Below are 24,304 nucleotides of genomic sequence, written 5' to 3'. Positions count from 1 at the left end.
TTAATGTTTTGTTAAACAACATACGCAGTAGCATAAACTTTGGCTCAAAGTGAATGAATGGTATGTGCTGCTTATGGATCTGTCTTTAAAAAAAAAAATACAACTAGATAAATAAATGCCAGGGTTTATGTAATTCCTCTGCATTAATGAGTAATTGGCAGGATAAAATGGACAGAGTGAGCTGCAGAATGAGAAAACATCAGAGAGAGGAAACACACCCAGAGCTTTCTAAGTAAAGATTACAGCACTGAAAACTTGTTTGAGTGCCAAAGGGATGACAAATGCACAACAAATGCCCTTGGAATTGTCCCTGCACTCTCCACAGCACAGCGTTTGTGGAAATAACAACATGCAGTGATAGGTTGCTGAGTCATGATCATTTCACCCTTTTTAATGACTGCTTATCAGGGTTTTTTTTATTATTATTATTTAGCTTCAGTGTTATTTTAACATTGTCTTGATGGGAATTTGATCCCACAAAAATAATCGCTCAGGTCTTTTGGCAGAGAACAGCTTTGAATGTGATTTAATTGTCATTGCAGATGGAGAGAAAGAATGTTGATGCTGTGAAATACGTGACTGAACTTGGATTATTTGAAGTTTGTCTTTTCTCTCTCACTCTCTCTCTCTCTCTCTCTCTCTCTCTCTCTCTCTCTCTCTCTCTCTCTCTCTCTCTCTCTCTCTCTCTCTCTCTCTCTCTCTCTCTCTCTCTCTCTTTCTCTTTCTCTCTATCTCTTTTGAGCTTATCTCTGTTTGTGTTGCTGCGTGGAGGCAAGACTCTCTGCCAAGAAGTTACATTACAGTCGCGGGTTGACATAAACGTGGGTGTACAAAGGACTTGGAGGGCTTAAATACTTTATTGTGTGTGTGTGTAATGTGAACTGAGTAATTATATCTGCCAGCCTTTCAAACAAAGAGCTCCTATCAGGCAGGTTCATGTGTTTTTAATTAACAGTGTTGAGCTTCAAGACATGAGCAGGCTAAACAGAGAAGTAGAGGCATCTGTACATCATGGTATAATGTAATTCTTTATGACGCTGACGACTAAAGATAAGATGACTGCTGGGGAAAACAAGAAGAAACAGCCATACTGTATACATTTTGTTGATGTGAAAAACACACAAGCTCTGAATCTTTCTTGTACTGGCATCACATTTGGGGGGTTTTGCAATTACTGTTTAAAAATGTCTTCCCTTTTGTGGGTTAACCCACATCTGTCATTTACTGTATTATACTATTTACTTGTCTGTTAAGAAGCCATCATTGGAAATCTTAAAAATACATCTGTCTGAATTTGAATACAGTTTCTCTTCGAGGCTGAGAGGGAACTTAAGGATTGTGTTTACTAGCACATTGGAGCAATTTGGCAGCCCACTCCCCCATTCAGCACAAATGTTGCACTAATCCAGTTTAAAAATAATTAGCTACAGGCTAGCAGGCTTGTGAAATTCCTTTCCCTGATTGTAAACGTTCCCGTCATAGCCTCCGTCCTCTACAGCTTAAAGTCATGTTCCCATGGAGGCATTGCAATTTCCCTCATAAACATTTTCATGTCTTATTCCTCCTCGCAATTGTTGTGTAATAACATTGTTTGAAGATAAAATCATCACCCTTGGCAGCAAAACAATAGTGATTTAATCTCAAAATGCATATTGTCAATTCTGTTGTCTTCTGTCCCTCAGCTCCTAACTTGAAGGGGCGACCTCGGAAGAAGAAGCTGTCCATCTCTCAGAGGAGGGACTCTCAGGGTCAAGGGTCAGTGGGGTCCGCACAGGGTTCAACAGCAGTGGCAGCACAGGATCCCTGCAGCCTCGAAGGCAGAATTACTACTAAGGTATGAATTTTACTTAACTAAAATGAAAAGATCTTATAGGATAGAAAGACCTTAGATGACCATAAAGAGGCTTTATATCATAATGCACTGCAGTAGAATGGACTACATTGAGCAAAAGAACTCTTCATAAGTGCATGAAAATGTTTGTCATGTAAACAGAGTACATTACCTAAACAGTGTACTGTAGTTAAGTATCCTGTCATGCAGCAGCTCTGCAGTAACAACGTGATGCCTAAACCAGTGTTGCTCTCCAAGTCGTCCTTTATCTTTAGTTACAGAACAAGGCGCGGGTATTTCTCAGCTATTCACTGTTAGAAGCAGCAGTGTTACAATCTGTACAGTACATGCAGTAAAACACGCATCAGTGAGGGCCTCGTGTTCCATTAAGATTTGATCTGGTGTGATACAGCTGTTACATTTGTTTGTTCTTGTTCTACAAGAGAGGGTTTAGCTAGCGGGGACTGCTTAAAACTTTGTTTTTTTCCTCGATAGATATTACTTTGAACTGCTTTTATTAGGGTTGTTTTTACACAATGATAAAAATAGTGCTCTTTTCAAACAAATGTATCCTTTATGGCTCGCTAGGTCTGCAACTAATTATTTCTAGTATTGATTGGTCAGTTAATCATTGAATTGATTAACAAAGGCTCATGATCTTCAGTTTCTTGAAGTCTACCAGAAGTGATGATCATATCCTCACACGAGGCTAAAACAAGCAGTTGTTGCCATTTTAAATTGTCTGTCTGTTTAACAATTTAATCAGTTTTAATCTGGCTAGTATCTATACATCAATACATGGGTAATAAAAGCCTGATTGTAAGCAGCACTCTGTCTCTCAACACTCTATACTAATGTAAACAAGAGCAACATGATCCCACATTGGAGCAAGTTGGTTTTTTTTCCACTGAAAAAAAACAAAAAAAACAGGAAGCAGAATTGTCTAAATAGAAGAATAAATCATCTACAAAGTAAATCCTGTCAGCTGATGAAGGCATTTGTAGAGTTTTTTTGTTGTTTAGAAAAAAGTAAGGTCATCACATTGTGTTTGTAAATGTGTTATCCATTTGATGAATGATTTTCAGTTCTTTCTGCTTTAAAAAGACATTGAGTCATTGATTCTGTGTTCCTTTATTAATGATTTTTATCGAGCTCTTATCTGACATTGGTTGTAATATTCAAAGTGAAGGAAATATCTACCTTAAAAGCCCTTCCATGGCTGTTTTTCCTACGACCTTGGACAGTTGAATCAATATTAGCAATTCTCTCTCGTAGCTGGAGTCAAACTAATCTGTGCCTAATCTGTGATGACAAGACGAGCTGCTCTATGGGTAATCAATGAGAGGCTGCCTTTGTGGCCTGTAAGGATATTTGTTTGTGCTGAACCCATTTCATCCAAAATGTCTGAAAACACTCCGCAAAAGGTTTATTTACATCTAAAAGTACATCCACTTATATTCTGTCTCTGCAGGTCAAACCCAGCTGTAAAACGATACCCAACGGAAAAATAACTCATGCAGCCAAACACAGGGCCAACGGCCTCAACAAGAAATCCTCAGCTGAGGAGAAGGAGCGAGGGAAGGACAAGGAAAAGGAGGAGAGGAACGAGGAGGAGAGGAGAGAGGAGGAAACATCAGAGGAGAACCGAGCGGAGGAGCAGGCTTTCTTAGTAGAGCTCTACAAGTACATGAAAGAAAGAGACACGCCCATAGAGAGGATCCCCTTCCTCGGTTTCAAGCAGAGTGAGTAGGAACACTTTTTCTTTCATTCCCTCCCCGGCATTGTTTAAACAATGGGGTAGAGTCAAAGGTTTTATAGTAAAGTTTTGGTGGATACATATTTTTGGGTTAACTCTAAGATTTAGGTCATATTGTGAAATGGATAAATATACCTCATTGGGGCAAAAAAAAGTGTTCCCTGTGTAAAACAAAAACAAAAAACAAAAAAAAACTAAAGCGTTTATCTGAACCCTAGATCTGACATTTGTCTTTTACTTGGAGAAAGAAATCTGCAATGTATGTTCCAAATTACAGCTGAAATATCAGAGTGAAAAGGCACTCTGTAAATCATTAAAATCCACACTGGGAAAAACCCAGTGTGGATTTTAATCATCAGTTCTTACCACATGTTATCTACAGTGCCTGCCTGTTGTGATCGCACGAGGAAACCAGTAGCTGCCTTTCAAGGGCAGACTTTGTCCTAACTATCCACAATATGAGAGCTTAAGGGGAAAAAGTGGAGATGGCTGCCAACTGCTGGGGGCATTATGCCCAAAAATCTCTAAATTACACCACTGTTAAACTATAATAAAGCACACATTCATTCTGTGGTAATAATAAACTTAAGGAATAATTGTGTATGCTGAGAAAAAAAAAATCCCATCTAGCGGTTTGTAAAAGACTCTGGAGGCTGGCTGTCACACCACATTTTGGCAGTCTTTTATTTGAGCAAAGAATATCTTCTCACACTTGTCAAAAGGGGCTTCCTATGAAGGCTGAGAACGTCCTCTAACAGAGCAAAAAGAACATTGCATGTATGGGTAATGTGTCTACCCGAGATGAAAGATTTCTAATATAGGTCGGATGCTTAGCTTGCACCAGGTGTGCACAGTACAAAGAGGAGAAACATGCACATAAACATCATAAAGGGCACACTCTGGTCTCCTGAAACTGAAGAAATGTTTGTTTTATGGGTTTGATCTCGAGGTAAGAGCGTAGGTAATCATCTGAAACTGTGGCTTTCAAATCTACTTTTTTTTTTTTTCTCGGTTTTTATTCAAGAGAGGAAATCACATTGGCATTCATGTTGAACAAGCCAGGAAAGATTTACCGTTCACATCAGGGCGACAACATCAGCAAATTAATGAGACACGGGAGTGAGAGGGAGAGAGATGTCTATTGGATTTAACAGGGACAGTTTATAGCACAGTAAAAAGTCATTACTTTAACTATTACATGAAGGTAAGCTGTGGTCGCCTCGTTCTTATAACCTCACCACGGTATTTTGACAGTCCTGTCATCTTGACTGCCGACATGTTGTTGCTTAAATAGGTCATTGTGGTTGAGGGAGATCGAGAGAAGAAAATGAAGAGCGAGACAAAGGGACAATCACATACCCAAAATGCTTTCACTTTTATTTGACATTTCTCGATTTAAACTGAGAATAAAGTCGAGGTCCACACGCCAACTGTTTTACATACAGTACATGCTTTGAATCTGAAAACCAGATACATCATAAGCAAGGCCCTCATTAAATGGTGAAATCATGCTGTTTAAACTTCGTCCTTGGCAGCGAGCACACATCAGCACATGTAAAGAGGAGGGGGAAAAAAGGAAAACACATCATAATTAATACAACAAACCCTTAGATGTAATCAGGCGCGGTTTTCATAGTCTTCCCTTTAAACTCACTACAAATGCATTAAAAGATCAAAGAACTTGCTTTCCCGCAAAGGAAAATTGAAATTATGTTATTTTAGTTGCGTTTGAGTAATAATCTTTTTATGGAGTCCTCTGGAGTTTAACAAAGCAACAGATGGTTGAATGATTTACCAGACTTACCCATGCTTTGTTGGCTGGGCTACAAAAAAACCCATCTGAATCCCTGGACTAAACTCAACCTCATCTCCCTGCTGTGCAGCCTTACCTGATTTTTTTAAATTTTTTTTTTAGCAATACAATTGTAGCTCTTTACAGCCCAGCAGAGACACATGAAGCACTCCAATTCCGTCAATCTACAGTGGCTCACAACATCTTTTAATTCCAGCAATGTCAATTTGGTTGGTGGAACACAGTTGCTACTTCTTTGCCCGCCTCACTCTCATGCTGAATTTATATTTGACTCCAGGGTTAGTATGCATTAAACATCGTAGTGCAAAGGTGCCGATGTGAGACCAATGAGCATCTTAACCACACGCCTGTAATGATATAAAGCATTCAGTTAAACGGAATCATTAAGAGACTGAAACCAGAAAACTATTGCAGTGTTTGCAAGCAGGCTCAGACTAACTGATATTCTTGTTTCAACATTCAAGGCTTACACTTATGATTATGATATTAGGGGTGGATACAGGGAGTCATTTAGGCATCTTTAGACCTCCACATTGTCTCAAAGTATGATTTGGTTATCGACTTGATCAAAAGCGGAACCATAGCTCCAAATGTTGTATTTAAAAGTTTTATCACAATATAGTCGCCCACCCTTCCCTGCATCGTGTTGTGAGTGGGGAACTCACTCATCTTTGTTTCCTACTCCATCTACTTTCTTACTCTATAATAAAAGAACCATCGCCCCTAAAGTGATTTAAAACATGCTGTTACTCGATGTATCTTGACGGTATTTTAAATGGGTGCAGCTTATAGTTGGAGGTTCCCTCTTCTTTGTGAGGATTCAGTGACACAGGGAACTATATTTCAGTATGCCACTTTGTTGCGTGGTCCTTTTTGAGGTCTATTTATCTACTTAAAATAAAATGTTAACACATTAATAAGAACCTATTTGATAAGACATATTGTATTCGAGACAAAAATAGCAACTCGTACAGATGTTCATGCAGCGTATCATAAATATTCATAAAGGATGACAACAGGGAGAACATCAATCAGATGGCTAGAGAGGATATTTCATATGTTTTAATATAAATGTATATTATAAAATGAATATAAAAAGATCTTCAGGTGTTTTTCTTTTTTTTACATACACATTATAAAACACCTCCAACTGGCTTCATTCCACAGTCCTCTGCTAACTACTTTCTCTTAAAAAGAAAATGTGGCTTTAAATTACATCTGTAAACCTTTTCAGAGAAGCTGAATGCACAAGAGAGCCTGAATCACAGGAAATGAAATGAAAATAGTTGACTGTTACAGCTCAGAGGGAGGAGAAAACAGTTTTCTGCTGCAGCTTATTCATGCGAGTTGCTGTCCTTCTATTTTTTATCACTTGGTTAATATTGACTTTGCTCTACAGCTGCTGTCATTGAAGTTGTATTGGTGCAGTCGAGGCGTTGAAAGAAATGAGCAATAGTGGATTCAGGAGGAATAAACTAGAAGTAGTTGTGGTTAAATTGTATTTCTGGAATGCCCTTGATGTTCAAGATTAACGGGTTACTGGGTGTGTGTGATTGTTTCAGCCTGTGTGTGTGTGTGTGTGTGTGTGTGCTTCGCTGCTCGGGCATCAGCATGTGATTGTGAACATCAGTTCCAATTTGTCTCCCTCTTTCAGCTTGGTTGTCTAATTGCCGTACCATCGGTGTGTCATTGAAGCTGCATTGTGTTCCTGTTTTGTCATCCTTATCTCAGTGATAATTGCCCCTGCCAAATAGAGGGGAATTAAGAAAAGAAATTGCTAATGACAAGACATCTAAGAAAAGGCATGTTCGCTCATTTCCTTTATCTGTTCTGTTCCCTCCCCGTCCCTGTGTGCTATTGGGGTAATTACAGTCGATGCATAACAAGCTAGTTAAATAGACCATCTTTCTGTTTCTCCAGTCAGAAAGCACAATACACTGGAGTGCTCAGTTCAAACAGAAAAACCTACCCAGCTCCCTTTGTTATTCCACCCGTGCATTGACAACGGTCGCAGAGAGGAGGGAAGGAAAAAATCAATGCTGTCAAATGCGGAGATAGGAAAATGTCATTTTGACAAATGCAAGGCTTTGTGTACGCACAGATTGAATTTTGATGGATTTCTCCCAAGGCGAGGCCTCTTTTTCTTATTTATAGTCCTTCATATAAAAATGTTAAACAATGATGTTACAGAAAGCAAATACAAATGTCATTGGCAAAAAAAAAGTCCTCCAATGAACCTGTGCTTCTTTGTTTGTGGAAAATATTTTCTCCCAAAGACTGACAGCCGTTTGAAGGTTTTCTGAAAGCTCACATTGCTATTTTTAGGAAAATGTTACACAAGACTCGTATTTTGATATGGCTTGTCATGTGGTATTTGCATGGGGAAATCAATGCAAACGAATTTGCATCAGTTCAAACAGAAGTTTGAGCATATTGCCAAGCGTTTGATGTCTGTAATGGTTTTGATTCATACCTGCAGGCTGAGGGTTAACAAATCTTTTTGTCAGGATGAAGCTTTATGCTATATTTTATCACACCGTGGTGATTGTACAAGTACACAATACGTCCTTTCAGCTCAAGAGCAGCTTTGCTTTGTGTGAAAATGAAAAAAAAGCTGTTTTTTATTGTGCCAGTCCAGAAATATGTAATTAGCATCATCCTTTGAGAAGACACAAAAATATGAAAAACAGTTTGATCAATGTCTGTCTGTCTGTCTGTCTGTCTGTCTGTCTGTCTGTCTGTCTGTCTGTCTGTCTGTCTGTCTGTCTGTCTGTCTGTCTATTTGAATATCACTCTCACTTTGCATTTGCAACATCAAATGTTTTTTTCCTTTATTCTTTACATGAATTCAGCTCTCTATGTATCTATTCACACTTTGTGTCTGGGCACTATATGTCGTTATGAGATAGTTAATGAAGCAGTCATTATGTTCTATTAATCTAATCGGAATTTGCCTGTTATAGTTTTTTTCTTACTTCTTAGTCTTAAATTGAGCTAACACATATGTTATCAGTTTGTTATTATTTCATTGTAGATAGATACTGTATACGCTTTCATAATATAAGCTAATTATATCAATAAACTAGTGTATAGATTTTCTGTCTCCAGCTACAACATACAGAAACTGCTTATATGTGGATGTAAACATAACTCATAACTCAATAATATTATGCATCACATTCATCCTACTAAACTAATCTGTACTTTCACTTTCATATTAAAGCGCTCTTTGTTGGCAGCATACGACTTTTACCAGTGTATTTACATGAAGTATTTTGCATTTACTTAACACACGGATATAAATACTTCCTCCATTACTGTATTTATCTCCTGCTCTCTAGTGTAATGACTGTATATGACGTTATGTGTTTCAGCTCAAGTCCTTTCCCAGAGTTTCTGACTGCCTTGTTTGTCTTCTGTCTCCCACAGTCAACCTTTGGACCATGTTTCAAGCTGCTCAAAAACTCGGAGGATATGAGCTGGTAAGTATTCACATATGTGGCAATATACTCCTACTCTCTCCTAAAAGTCTCTCTTCTTTTTTTTTTTTTTTTTTCTTCTCTGTCTCCCCCTTGCTTTCTCCTTCCCATCTTCTTCTCCTTCCCCTCTATTGTTTGTCCTCTCTTGCCACCTTCCTCCCTTCTTTCCTCCCTTTCTCTTTCTTTCTCTCTGCCTTCCTTGTGCCCCTTGAGGTCAGTCACTATTTTCCCAAGAAAAAAGTCTTGCTCTGAGCCACATTTAGAAAAATAATGCCGTTGTTTCAAAACCCCCTCTGACTGGAAAACACATGTTCCTCTGCTCTGCTCTAGTCAGACGGAAATTGGTCAAATCACTCATTTTTTCCCCTTGTTGGTGATGAAGTGAAACACACATGTATACCCACTAATACTGTATGGACGCACATACACAACCAAAGTGAGAAAGAACATTTGAGGCATTTCACTTGGCAGCTTTACCTGCTGATTATTCATTCACTATTCATGAATGACTTGTTTCTAGTCGAGGTTTGATGTTGTATATCACTCAAGCATGTTTCTTCATTAGCAAGCCGTTGTAATGTCATCCAAACAAGACAGCCAGACCAGACCATAAACAGGATACAGCTCATGTGATCGGGGCTCATATCCCTTTTAAAAGCCTCATATCTGCAGCTGATTATCTCACATTTCATGCTGAGGCTTTGTTAGCTTGGTGGCTGCCTGCAGTTCTGCGTTTTGTGTTGAAGCCTGTCATCTGTTAGGGGATAACGGGTTATAGCAGGAACAACTGACTGCATGATGTTAACAGAGCTTATTATGTTAGAGAATTGAGTGTTGTAGGATTCAATAACTGGAACATCATGACTCAGTAACTCCCCAAGACCTCAACATGATGTCAAACCCTTACGCTTTTTCATTTTCTTTTTCTTTTTCTTTCCTACCCTAATGTTTTTTGAATTTCCCCCAACTCTACATTAATCTCATTGTCTTTGTGTCCTTTTCCTCTTTGTTTGTCTAATCCTTCTTTGTCTCCCCTAGATCACCGTCCGCAGACAGTGGAAGCATGTGTATGATGAATTGGGCGGGAACCCCAGTAGCACGAGTGCAGCCACGTGTACACGTAGACACTATGAGAGGTAAGTTATTATGTATGACCATTACATATTGTACAAGTTATTGCTATGCATGCACTCATGGAACAGTGTGCATCGCCTCGAGTGACTAAACTCTATCCTCCCACAATGCTTCATCAAACAGGATTGCTCAATGCTTTATTCATAACATCAGGACATTACAAGACAAATATTGATCTCATTTGGAGAAGTCGATGCACTTACATATCCATGAAGAGGATAGAGGGCTGGTTTTCAAATCACTCCTCACTGCCTCTAACACCTCTTATGGTATTTATGAGTCTAAATCTTTCATGATTAGAATTGATTCAGCTGTTTTTGGGATAAATCAAGTATTTGTATGGCACTGTGGAACTGATTAAGGAGTAAAATCCACCATTACTGCTTTGTAAACTGAAGAGAATTTAAAAGCTTTAATAGAATAAGTAAGTTTTAAATAATTATCTGACCCGCATACAGTAGATGTACATATACAGTAACTACTCTTCTAACCATATATACGTTGTAAGCACATTGAGCTGCATGCAAAATACAACGCAAACACCAGTTTGCTTTATTTAACCGACAACTGAACCAAAGAAAGTATATTTCTATGAAGTTTTGTGCATGAAATTGCCATAAACAAAAGCATACACTTGCCCGCATTACGTTAAACAAACGGCAAAATAGGATCCTCAACAATACGATCCAACAATACGTTAGATTGTCAGTCACTCATAAGGCCCAGGATCCTCTCCATATCCCTGCAGCTGCTTGAGACACACATACTATCATTCACAATCACATCTGTCAATAATCCAGCGATTCACCACTTGAACAATATGAGGAAACCAGGCAGCTTTGTAGCAAGACTGCATGATGTAAGCACATTTTCAAACACAGAGAGAGGCTAGAGAGGGTTTTTCCCCCCCCCAAAAAATATGTGAAACCAAAGTTGTGAAACTTTACTCTTCTATGTGTTTTTTACTATTCGTACATAAAATATGCCTCTAAATGTACGACTGAGGATGCTTTCAGTGTTTCTGCCACAGTTCTTATTCACTCCCTAAAACATACTTGCATGCTCCCTTTCCCAAGGTTAAACCAACGCTTGAAACAGGGTTATGTTTTAAAGAATGAGTTTCTTATTTATAGCAATAATAGATTTGACTTTCAACACTCGGCTGTATGTGACAATGCCAGCCACATATTTTATTGTGGAAGACAGAATACGTCTTTGATGCTTGTTTTGCTACTGTTTTATCTAGCTTTGAAATCTCTTCTTGGAATTTCTTTGAAGCCAGTTTAGAAAAGCTACAGTGTTGAACAGTTTATAAGGTGTAAATATGGTGGCGGTGGGAAGGCAGGCGTGTGGGAACCGCTGAGGTGTGACCACTGCTGCGCTGGCCTTTCCTTCTCCAGCCACCGAGAAGCAGCTGAGAGAAAATAATGCTGAATCAATACAAAGCAATAATATCCACACACTGCAGTGAATATCAGGCTGACAGAGAAGGAAGGTGTAAATCTGGAGGGGGGGGGGGGGGGGGGGGGTTATTGGTCGTGTGTGTGTATGTGAGTGAGCAGGACAGAGAGAGAGAGAGAGAGAGAGAGAGATCAGCTGAAGAAGAGCAAGTTTTCCATTCAGGGGAATCATTTTAGCTGAGCCTTGGTGTTTGGGCTGCTTGGAGGGCAATTAGCTTCATTGTATTAACTCAGCAACATGGCCATTCTCTCCGCATGATGAATGAGGCTGTTTGTGGGCTCGCTGAAGTGTGTGTTTGTTCCCCAGGGGCGTCTTTGTTTCCACCTTTAATCATTAGTCAATGTGCTACAGAAATATAATTCACAGGAAAGAATGTACGGTGTACAAACTGGAACAGCACTTATGTTTTCCTCTTTTCTCAGAAGAATCACTCCTGATTCGTCTCAGCGGAGGAAAGCGAGGAATAATGAAAAAAACAAAACCTCTCAAGTTAGCTATCACAGGAAGAAAGAAAATAATATTTCAGGACATAATTGCGTTAAATTAAGTGGTTATTTGTGGCTGTATTTGCGTTAAAGTCTGGATATCCACAAGAATGCAGCCCTTATTTCAAATTATACACATTATTCCTTTATAGCCCCAATGGTCAAATCATATGAAATGGTTTCCTAGGAGATGTTATTGTGAAAGATGGAGCCAAGGGCATAATCACTGTATTTATGCTGTCCAGGAGCAGGTAGTAATCACTGCTATTAATGGAGTTACATAGCTGGAATTGAACAGGAGATAACCTCAGCTAATTGTCATTTTCAAAGTTACTGTTTTTTAAAGTCGCAGAGTGGCGTTCATTAGTGCGCCAGGGGAAAAAAAAAAAAATCAATGTAGAAACGTCCAAGCCAAGGTCTGCGTCTCACTGCTACAGCTAGAGAGGAAGCTTTAATGATATTTATTTAAACCGTTTCCCGAGATTAGCTGTCAGGGCCCGCCGCTCTGAATTAAAAATGAGGTCATGAAAAAGATGGCATCAATAACCTTGAAATAGACTGCCTTTTGCTTCTGTGCTGCTGTGCCATTTTCTCTATACCCCCCTCTCTCCCTCCCTTTCTTGCACTTCATGCTGTTTCTTTCATTATACAGGTCAGCGCCTTTTAACAGCGCCTACATATTTAATCTTCCTGGTTTCCTACGTGATCTCTTGTTACAGAAACTTCACATTTCACTATCTCTCTTCATTTCTGCCTGTTACCCATTTTTAATACCTCACTATGCTTTGGCACTCTAATGTAATTGCACAACGGGGTTGGCATTGCTACGGGAGGGGTTTTTGTAAAGAGGTGGGGAGGTGGGGGTATCCATAGCAACAGAGAAGCTATTTAGAATAATTTGCTATGTAAAAACTCTGAGATTTCAGGCAATAGCAGGCAACACAGATGATATCTTTTTGTTATTGTATCATTTCTTCTTAGCTGTACTAAATATTTGCCACATAAAGTTTGAGGTCTGTGAAATATTCTCCGGCTCAGATCATGCAGATATGTGTTTCTTTAAAGACAGATGCTTGCCTGTTCCAATTTTAGTCGACTAGATGTTTTATTGATTCAGCCTTTATTCATTCCTCCTGGAATCAATGTTCCTCCGCATTCAGAAAGCTGCTGTCCAGATATAAAAATACACTCGCTGCTCATATTTATTAAGAAACCTTGAGCCAGTCCACACTCTAAAGGAAGAAAACAATATGCTTCAGATTTTATGAGAGCAGGGGTTTTTTTTCTCTTCATTTTATTCTGCTAGATTCTCTGTATTTTGCCCTCGTCAGCATGTCTCTGCATTGTCCTTGATGTATTGCAGAAACATCAAGTGTGGTACATTACACTTTAGCTTGCCTCGTCTAATATTGTTGCTAAAACACAGATTTCAGCTCTCTGGTCTCCAGTTGTAAAGCAGTGACTTCAATCAGGAATCCAATGGAGAAAATATCCCAGTCCCTGCTTTTTTTTTATTTATTTCAAACCCAGAGAGATGCAGGGACAAGACAAAAACGAGAAAAACAATTTTTAAAAAAGCAAAAATTATTTAATTTAAAGAAATCAATTAAAAAAGCAAAGGAGAACATGGTTTCTGTCAGCATTCTTTAAAGGCTCCATAAACAATGTCTCAACATGTCATCCCCATCAAAAGCCTGGCCAAACTGCCTGTGTATCCACCACTCTTGTACTCAATCTGGACTTCAGCTTGAGTGGGAATGCAGCCAAAGAGCTGCTTGTTCTTTACACTAAAATAGCAGGCAGCTATTCTAACCTCTGAGAGCTCAATGGTTTCCCCGAGACGAAATGCTTCATTGAGCTTTCAGTGATAAAACCTCTCTTTCTGCAGCCATCTTACAAATCACAATAGTGGGTAATTTCTGTATGTGTTGAATTGATACAAAGGTTTATAGTTCCTCTCCCTGGTGGCGACAAGAAATCACAAATTACAGCACTGACGTCTGACAGCCAGCTGAGTGTTAAAGAATCTATTCAGGTCTGCTGAGATTAATAAGTAGTTCAGTGTAGCAAATTATATTAATGATATTCTTGCAGAGACTTTAGTTCACTGCAGGGCAGCAAAAGGGAACAGATGCTATATATTTATGGATATTAATACTTGAATGTTGCTTTAAGCAGAATACTACACATTTATTTTAAACAGTTTGCTCTCTGAGCTCACACCTGCTACGGCAAACATTTACTGCAAGCTTCAGCAGCAGAAGCTAATGAGAGCAATTCCCGGGGGAACAGTAGAGGTCATTTTAAATCTGGTATTTTCAGACTTGACAAAGGCCTTAAGTTTTTCATACATTCCTGCACTGCCCTTCTGTTTTAACTGCATGAATGGGGGTCACCTCAAGTGGTTTGGCTTCGAGACAAAAGAGGGGCTTTGAGGCATGAATCCAAAGCAGGGGGAGCAGCTACAATGTCTGTTTATCCTTCTGCTGGCATCTTGTCTCTCTCTTTCTCTGCTGCAGCTATTGTTTTCTCATCATGGCTATGATGATGTTTAATCATCACATTTAGATTTGATAAAGATTTGATTTTATCTTTTTAATTTTATTCTCTTTTTCTCGCAGGCTTGTAAAAGTAAGTCATTTTTTTCCCCTGCTGAAATCTTTTTACAGCCTCCGGGGCTTGTCCACCAGCTCTTTAAATAGTTTTTCCCCTTTTTTTTTTTTTTTTACACACGAAGAGGCTCTTGTGATCTTAACACAACACCAGTTTAAATTAATTTCAACACGGATGGGAGGGAAGCTGTTGAAATGGAACAGCCTGCAGGCTTTTTCCACTTATTTGGTGACTTAGGCATTTCTTGGATTCTAGTACACTGCTTGTTCCTGTAACACAAAACTCAGATGAGAGCAGCACATTGCTGGTAAAGTCACCTTGTTTTTGCCAAGTTGTGTTTTTTAGGAGGAGGTGCTTTGTGTGCAATCCATTATTTCAAAGGCACAGACCTGCTTAGTAGACAGTTGTGGTTTGATGTGGTGGTTTTATGCTGTTATTGAAGACACATCTGTCAGATATAAAGTATTATGTCTATATGAAGTAATTCTACATTAATTACATGAGCCATTTTCTTTTTATTTCCATTCAACCTCTAATCTCCTCTCTGCATATTTTTCTCGCTTGTTATCAACATGGAAAACGGCTGCTTAAACAAAAGCCTGCTGATAAATTGGCATGAGAGGAAGTTAAGTATTTATTGACCTCATAAAAATGTTGCCTGTCCTCCCGCCTTAATGAAATTCTTTCTTTTCTAGAATATATCAGTGCTACACATGCCCCCTAGTGGCTTAAATTAATAACTACAGCTGGCTTCCTCTCAACTAGTGCAGAGGCTGCCAAGATCAACCTTTCCCCTTCTTTGGAGGAAATTGCTACTTATATAAGCGCTATTGTATTATACCTTGTACAATACTTGAGCATGACTAGGTTATGTGTGTGTGTGTGTGTGTGTGTGTGTGTGTGTGTGTGTGTATATATATATATATATATATATATATATATATATACAGAAATAAATTCTAGTGATTCACACTGTGGGATTCACACGTTACAACAGAGTGTTAAAAATGGAGAGTGTTAAAAATGGGACTTGGAGTGAATATTGTGGCCTGAACATTGTTTACTTATTCAGCCTTTGGAAAATACAAAAAGGTTTATGTCTTGGAAGTGAAGGTCATAAAATCAATTGTAAAAAAAGCTTTTTACAAGCAACACCTTCATAGATCAGGTCATATATTTTAAACGTAAAACAGCAAATAATTCCAAGGGTTTTAGAGCACCCTGAGATACTTTTTTTTCTTCCTTTTTTTCTTTTTACCCACACAGCATCTTAGTCTTTCCATTTGGAACTATTTAAGGCTCTGGTAATTTCCCGGGCTCCACTCTTACATTATCTGGGGCCTGCGACCCCCCACCCCACCCCCACCATATTGACATTCCATAAAGCTGACCTAGGCCAAGGCAGCCTACTCTTTCCCACAGATCACTGTGATAGTCAACAGTGCACCCTGCTTAACTATATGTATATGCCACTTTTCCAACCCTTTGATCACTGATGGGAAGGCTGCACATGTTGAATGAAAACATTTAATCCACTGTGGTATAATGGTGGAACATTTGCTAAACCTATTCTATGCAGTAAAAGGAATGTCTAATTATAGACAGCCTGAGAACTACTTCTCTGTAGTTCTAATAAATACAACTTCTGCTATTTAAAGTTAAGAGGACTGTATATTTTTATTTCAGTTTCCAAAGATTCTTCATTGAGAATCTTCATTAACATGTCATTATCCTCTCTTATTCTCTCACCCACTCTGTTTCTTTTCCCCCTCTCTATTTCTCCCTCCCCTTCTCTCTTTCACAACCCCTTCTCTCTCCCTCTTTCCAATAAGTCACATTTAATAGTACATTTCCTTTCTTGGCCTGGGGCCTGGTGCCAGACCAGCTGTATGAAATGTAGTTTCACTGCTTTCCCTGCCAGCACTTTTGTTCAGAGGAAAAATAACAAAAAATCCCACAGAGCCTCTTGAACTCTCTGAGGCTTTTTTTTCTTCCTTTTGAAGAGGAGGCGAAACAGCTCTTGATTCATTGTTTGTTTTATCGCCATGTCCCTTAAAAAGAATACTGCAACTGTCTGTTGTCGTTACACAAGAAGACCTTCTTTTTTCACATGACTGAGAAAGTCATGTTTCTGTCTGGCTTTTATAGATTGTTATTGTAAAAAAAAAAAAAAAAAACCTGACAAAGGAGCTGGCGAAGTTTTCAGAGGAGTTTATTAAGGATTGAAGTGTTGTAGTTTTTCAGTTGTCCTGGTTTCCTCTTCCACAATGTACCTTTTTCTGTTTTAGTGCCAATTTCCATTTCTTTTTTGGAGCAATAAAAGTCTAAAAGTTTCCTTCGCTGGTTTCTTCATGTCATTATTTTACACATGGGTATTGTTATGTTATCCAGAGCTTAATGTTCCCACTACTTATGACATCAGAAACGGAAAACAAAATGTCAAGGGAACTATTCAGAGAAGATATTACAGAAGTCAAAAATAATTTCATGTACTCTTTTGCAGATTTTTCTTGTCACTTTGTATGGGCTTAATTAAGTAAGAGCATATGTAGATTTTCTGCATTTAATCACGTCTAACTGCATTTATTCATGTTTAACAGACACTTTGTTACAAACTAGAGCACAACTTTACCATCTTATTACTGCAAGCACTTTAAGGTCTTCTGGGGTTTGGCATCAGTAGATTAATGTACTGTAAACATAAGATACAATGAGTTTCCTTTAACTCACAATGCACGCATGTTCTTCTCTCATGGCTTAACTAATACCAAATGGGATCTGTCTCAGCAGGGAGGAAATGGTTATACACATTCTCACACACACACTCTGGCATACAGCTGAACCTGGATTTCCCTTAACATAGATTAATTACAATGGGATTATTAGTGCTTGCCAGGTATTTAAACAGAAAGCTCAAAAGGAATGTATTACTCTGCAGGCCTGGAGAAAAACTGCAGCTCACTCTTTTTTTGTATCAGCAAATAATATGCTTAAGTTGTTATTTTATATTGATATGGAAAAAATAGCAACGGTACTTAAAAAAATACTTATGGTGTTTAAATAGATGATGGTGTGCCTTTTCCAATCTTAAATTGTTGTTTACATTAAAATAGTTTGTGTTGTAAGTCAGATCTTGTGTCTTACAAGTTCGCATGACATAACATGATGATTCCAATAATTCATCTGCATTCCTCTGTCTGAATTCCTCCTCAGGCTCCTCCTCCCTTACGAGAGGCACATCAAAGGCGAGACGGACAAACCCCTCCCCTTAACCAAACCCAGGAAGCAGGAAGGCGGCCAGGAGAAGGCATCAGGAGCCAAAGTGAAAGGAGTGGTGGCCAAGAAATTGAAAGGCCCTGGCAATGTCAAGCTGGAGAGTAAAAAGGACAGAGAGGAGGTAGTGCAAGGCCAAGAACAATCACAGGTCAGTCACAACTCTCCCACAACTGCTGCACCCACAGTTCCTTTCCTTGAATTATAATCGTTTTAAACTTCCTGTAAGGAGTTTTTAACTGCTTATGAAACAGACTGAAAAAATGTTGATGTCTCTTTATAATAATAATAATAATAATACATTTTATTTGACAGTGCTTTTACAAATGCTCAAAGGCACTTATACATATGAAAATCACACAATATACAGTTTAAAACAGCAAACGACAGTATGAAACAGAAAAACAGAAACAAAAAAGAAAAAAAGTTATGGGCTACTTAAGCAAACCAGACTATCAGAGACAACGTTGATCGTTTCTTTAAACTAGTTTTTAATGCCTGAAAGTGCTGCTAGGGGTGAGATGAGGTGAATTTCAGAATCAGCCTTAGTTTACTTTTGACTATTAAAAGAATTACTTGTGCATGGTTATGACAAAAATCAGTAAAGAGATAAGAGGTAGTGATTTGTTTGCTGGGGGCGCCATAAGTGACACAAACCAAAAGTTCCTCACACACTTATTCTCCCTGCGCTCTTATTAACGTTCAACCTTGCTTTTTATATTTTAGGTATTATTTGATCTATTTATTTATTTATCAAGGGTGTGGGGACTGTATTTAGAGGAGAGGATAGTAGACAGAATTTGAAACTGGGATTATAGATTTTAGAATGCTGTAGAGGGTCAGAGTCGATACCCTAGCCACCCCATGTGGACTATAATTTCTCTACAAATAAAATATCAAAGTTTCTTTTTCTAGGTACTGTATTGTAACAGCTATTTCTCTATGCAGGACTCGAGGGGCAAAACAGAGAATCACGAGCTGTCCCCATCCATAAAACAGGAAGTATCTCTGAGTGATGAACCAATCGTAATAGAGGAGGAAGAATTACATCTCACCCTTAAGAAAGAGGAGCCCTTGGCAGAGGAGCAGACCTTCTTGCGCCATCCCAAGGAGCCAGACTGCAGAGGCTCACATGCTGGTCTACTGGTCCATGCAGACACAGGTCCCCAGTCTGAATGGATGCAAGTGAGTGAGGCCCTGCAAGCAAAACTCTCCTGTGAACAGCAAACTGAAGGGCATTTCATTCCCAAACATCCCTACCTGCCACACCGCTGGGATCAGAACAAACCTCCCGGACTTGTTGCTCTGCCTGAGCCCTCCTCCAGGGTTAAAGACTCCTTAGAAAGTCACAGTGGGAGAGTGGGGAAGGTATTACCGATGTGTAAGCAGGTGGATATAGAGTGTATAGACTTGAGTGCGGAGAAAGAAGACTGTGGGGCCACTAAGAAGGAGTCAACACAAACAGCTGCCTACTGCAAATCCAGCCAGGGTGTCATGTCTCCATTAGCCAAAAAGAAACTCCTCTCGCAAGTGTGTGAGTCGAACCCTTTCTCCTTTACGTCTCCTCTTCAGCCTCCTTCTCTCACAGCCGCGTCCTCCCTGTCTGACTTATCCGAAAGGGAGAAGGAGAAGAGAAAGAGTGAGGATGAGGTGGGAGGAAACATCCCAGAGGGAGCCCCCATATTCAGGCCGTCAGTCATCCAGCATGCCCAAAGCAGCAAACCCCACCAACAAGCCACCAGCAGCCAATCAGAAAGGGGTGCAGCAGGGGATCTTTCAGAGACTTACAGCTGCCAGACAAGCCATCACCTCAAACCACAAGTAAGTCTCCCATGGCAGCCCTATCTGCCCCTACCTCACGCCCAAGATGGTGTGGAGATCAACGGAGAGACGCTTCTGCCGGGTCAAGCAACTCAGTCCCGCAGATATGCAGGAGACTGCTATTCCTCCCCTCATCTCCACAGTCTGTACCGGCAAACAGAGAGCTGTCTAAGTCAGGACAGGATGGCCGGCTTCCCCAATGGAGAGCGGAGGGAGCACTTCACCCGGGAGCGCGAAGGCAGCCAGGGTTTCGTGTGTGGCGGGCTGGAGCCAGAGGGCCTGGCTTACAGATCGCACTTCAGCGAGCGGACTCGAACGCACAGCGAGAGGAGAGAAGCTGAAGATGAGCCCAGAGACTTTACCATCTCCAAACCCCTCTCACAGAGGTTGTCCTCTTCCTTCTCCAAGCCCTCTTTCTGCAGCCTCCCATATCCCATCATGCATCAGAGCATGGATTCCCACCCTAAGTCGTGCAGAGTTCCTCCTATGAATATTTCTCCTGCGAAACAGAGCCCAGTAGAGTCATCGTCACAGCCGTATCCAAGCCCCAAAGCATCAAGTGATTCAACCCTCACAAGTCCCAGTCGGCCCAGTAAGCGGAGCCTAGTAGAACTTGAAGGCGAGGAAGTCCCAGAGAGGAAAGTCCGTGTGGTGACGCCAATCCACCCTGCTGGAGCAATCAGACGCAGCGACCCAGAGGAACTAAAACCAGCCGAACCAGCCCATGGCGTTCATCTCAACAATCACCTCCCTGAAGGCCACCCTGCAACCACCTACCCTCCACACCACGCCGCACCCTTCTACCCAGGCATGTACCCACACGGCAGTCTGGTGTCATCGGGAGCGCAGGACGGACTCCAGCAGCACCCAGGTCTGCAGTACCTGAAGAGCCAGTCTGCAGTATCCCCCCTTATGCCCCCATTAGCTTTCCACTCCATGATGCTACACAGGCAACTGCTAGCTTCAACCGCCTCCCCCCACCACTTCTACAGGCACCCAGGTGGGGCAGCGCTTTACGGGGACCTGCTGCACCACCTGTACCCCCTCTCCACCCTCCCACCACCTCAGATTTCGTCAGTACACCCGAGCACCAGACTGTGAGGAAGGGAGGAGAATTAAGTTCTCCTTCTTCGTCTTCTTTTTCATCCTCAGAAACTTGTTCGGCTTCGTTCGATCTCTTTTGCTCGGCGACTGTAGAAAGAAAACACTGATTATGAACTTTGACTGATTACAGACTGATGCAAAGTGGAAATTCCATTTTCTTTTTTTATTTGTGTATGCATTTGTTTATATTCTTTGCACTGTTCTTTATTTTTTTTTTATCACCAATTACTGTATCTTTGTTGTTGTCGTTCTATACTTTTTTGCACAGTGCTCATGTGTATGTGCTTACAAATCAGTTTGCCGTTCTTGGTCACCACGAGTCAGGTTGTTGCTCTGGATGTGTGAAAATTGGAGGGCAACAGAGAAAAGCCATTTGTTTACTGCGACTGAGGGCTAAACTTTTTTGCTTAGAAACACTACGAGTAACATGACGACGTAAATGAAATTCTTTATATAACTAGAGGTAATCTTCAACAGCGCATTATTACACTTTTGGGCAGCCACTTGTGTTGCATCTGTTTACATGTCTCCACGCTGAAAGCTGTTGCCTGTTTGTACCACAGCAAATCCACCTGGACTCTTTGGAATAGACATTGACACTCACTGCGGTGCTGCATAACACAGATTATAGCTTCACCCAAACACTCGAGGTGCTCTGTGTACCAGATGTACTGTAGACTCACTTTTTTGGTCAGTTCAGCTGTGAACTCGCTAAATTCATTTCCGATCACAAAAGAAAACACAAGCAGGTTTTTTATGTTCAATCTGTTGACAAATCATGAATGTTTTTTTCTGTCAGAGTTAACAAAAGCAGGTTTAATGTCGAAATTGAAAGTCATTTGACCCCCAAACACCCTTTGTGATGAGTTGACTGTAGCAGCTTGTTTGTGTCTGTAGGACCAGCATAATGAAGCAGCCGTCTGCTGTGGAATGCTCACCACATGAAATCAGCATTTCATCTTTTTGTTCTAGACTTGAAAAAGCTCTTTTTTCTTTTTTGAGTGAACAGAGTCTTTTATTCAACACGCTGAAAAGACTCGCTGTATGATTTTGAATAGGAATGTTGTCACTTAAGATATTATTGCTTTGCAAATATCTGTGCCTTTCGCAGTCTTGCATTAGAGTTAGCACTACAGTTGTTAAGGTATATCTCCTGTAGCAGGGTAGGAATATTAATATTATTGTCGGACACTCATACAAAAAATGCTATGGCACATTTGGCTCAGACACCAGACCTGATAGGTTACACACAAAATGTATAGTTTAGAAAAATTAAATCCGCTTTATTGTAATTGTCAGTCTTTGAGCTTAAATGAATTTATTTACTTTGCTGAACTGTATCATGCAGTTGATTGTAGAAGAACCTGCAACAGATTTACAGGTAGCTACTATTGGCACAGGTCTGGTGTCTGTTCATCCGCAGGGCATGTGTCTTCTAGCAGTGATGAAAAGGTACCAGACTCCGTAAAGTATGCACATCATGCTTCATAGCCTAAGGTTGGAAGAACACCTGCTTTGGCTTTTAAAACCACTATAATTGAAATCCAGGATAGTCAAAATACATGCTCAACATGTGTTTCAAAAGAAGAAAAAAGTGTAAAGTTTTACTGAATACTTAGATAAAGACATTGATTACTGGTTAAGTACTGTACATCGCTGTGTTTAGGTAAAACTGGCATTAGTGCTGGCTCCTGTACAGATCATTCATACGGGATCAATTCACGACTCTCTCGTCTTATTTTCTGTGTAAATAACATTGTAGATAGTACGGCGTGGTTGTTATCATATAAACTGTTATACTCTGTAAATAGTATGAAAAAACAGTATAAAAGTTGGTTACACAATCTAGCTGTGTCCTTGTTTGCTCTGTTTCAAGGTCATGGTGATCCTGTTAGATTTAAACAAACACTACAGTTTAAGTATAAGGATACTTTTTATTTGTTTTCCTTTCACTTTTTGTTTCGAAGTTGTTTTTGTTCATGTGCATCCTGAAAGTGTTTTTGATACAGTAGCCATCTGTTTACCAATCACCCAGCTGGCAAGCAAGACAAAAAATAGACATTTTGTATATGACCTCCTGTATATTTAATTAAAATATTTTACTATCTATACACGTTTCCTCTATTGTGTTCTTTGAGTGAATAAAAAGCTAGGGTTGAATAAAATGATATTTAACACCAGTGTGTAAACATGAACGTAATGTTCTTTTTTCTGAGTAAATGCGGTGTGAATAGTGTTGTATTATTGTAATAGCATTATCTGGCTATGAGATTCCATCTGCCTTAATCTTCACAACAGGATACTTCTGGGCTCGAGGCCAGAGAAACCTCTCCAGTATTTGCTGCAGTGGAGAAATGTGCCCATGCATGTATCACTCTGTGATGTGTGTTGGGCTGCAATAAAAGCCATCCTTTGACTTCGCCATGCCCTGGTAAATCTTTACCATGAAAAATATTCAGTTATACTTTCAAGCTCAGCAAAAATAAAGCAGCCTCACCGGGGTAGAAAGTAGGCCGTTTTATTGCAGATCAGCGATAAAAAAAACAACAAAATTCAGTTACCTTCCAAGACAACAGCAAAGAGGGGAAAGAGAAAATTGCACTTATTGAGAAACACAAGATATTTTTCACATTTCACTATACACAAATTATTCAGCACTGGGGCAAGATGAATATATTCCTCCTTTTAAGTACATAAAGTGCCAGCTACAGTCTAAATAATTGATTTGAAATGTATCATTAATAATAAAAATAGAACATTTGTATTGAGACATTACAAATTAAAAAATCTAGTTTTTACTGTAATCACTACCATCAGGTTAAGACATGAGAAGAGACATAGATATTTCCATAAAGCCTGGCTCATTAGTTTAATCTTAAAGAGTAAAAATGTAGTCTTTGTTTGGTTAGGACCTCAGATCACATGCTTCATGTCCACAGGAGGCACACTTCCTGCATGATACTGCTTTACCTGAGCCTACGCAGTTAATCTGAAATACTATACAGGAAGATTAGCTTTCAAAATAAATGTCAGGAATAAGTAGTGGTGTGTTCTTCACCTCTGGTTCACATTATCCAGTTAAAATGGTCAAAGTGTTGGTGGAGGATACAGGAAATTGTAATGTTGCTATCGAGATGATTTGATGATCATATTACAGTACATGATGACACCAATAAGGCCCAATCTGTAACAACATCAAAGTGCCTAATATAGTGTTAGTTCACAGGAGCATAGAACCATTTTGAAAACACTGCTTATATTAAGCAGCATCCCTTTTGTACAACCCATTCTCCTTTCTTTCAAGGCTTAAACTAAATCCTCCTGTAATCCGCCTCCCTCCAAATCTACATCCCCCTTCTTGATTAAAAGGAATTTAGAGGGTGAGATAAAACAAAATGGGATTGTAGCTTTCACCATACTGCTTCATTTTGCCAGGCAGCTTCAGAGAAAGTATCTAATGTTTTGCACACTCTGTTATTATGAATCCCATTCTTCAGCATGGAGTTGTTAAATGGTTGAAATATTTAGCGGTTG

General features: G+C 39.7%; 1 protein-coding gene across 1 annotated transcript in view; it reads left to right on the top strand.

Moving 5' to 3' along the window:
• Nucleotides 1-22,879, top strand: part of arid5b (AT-rich interaction domain 5B) — a 74,904-nt gene extending 52,025 nt beyond the window's left edge. Inside the window, exons 5-10 of the mRNA XM_079362505.1 lie at nucleotides 1,683-1,834; nucleotides 3,303-3,573; nucleotides 8,830-8,882; nucleotides 9,918-10,015; nucleotides 17,786-17,996; nucleotides 18,794-22,879. Coding sequence (XP_079218631.1) covers nucleotides 1,683-1,834; nucleotides 3,303-3,573; nucleotides 8,830-8,882; nucleotides 9,918-10,015; nucleotides 17,786-17,996; nucleotides 18,794-20,767 — 2,759 coding nt within the window. The 3' untranslated portion in view covers nucleotides 20,768-22,879. The remainder of the gene's footprint in view (nucleotides 1-1,682; nucleotides 1,835-3,302; nucleotides 3,574-8,829; nucleotides 8,883-9,917; nucleotides 10,016-17,785; nucleotides 17,997-18,793) is intronic.
• The last annotated feature ends 1,425 nt before the right edge of the window (nucleotides 22,880-24,304 follow it).

This window comes from Symphodus melops (genome assembly GCF_947650265.1).
Source record: "Symphodus melops genome assembly, chromosome: 15".
In the NCBI taxonomy this organism is placed as follows: Eukaryota; Metazoa; Chordata; class Actinopteri; order Labriformes; family Labridae; genus Symphodus; species Symphodus melops.
Note: the sequence above shows the minus strand (reverse complement) of the source record. Positions and strands in the feature narration are given on the sequence as shown.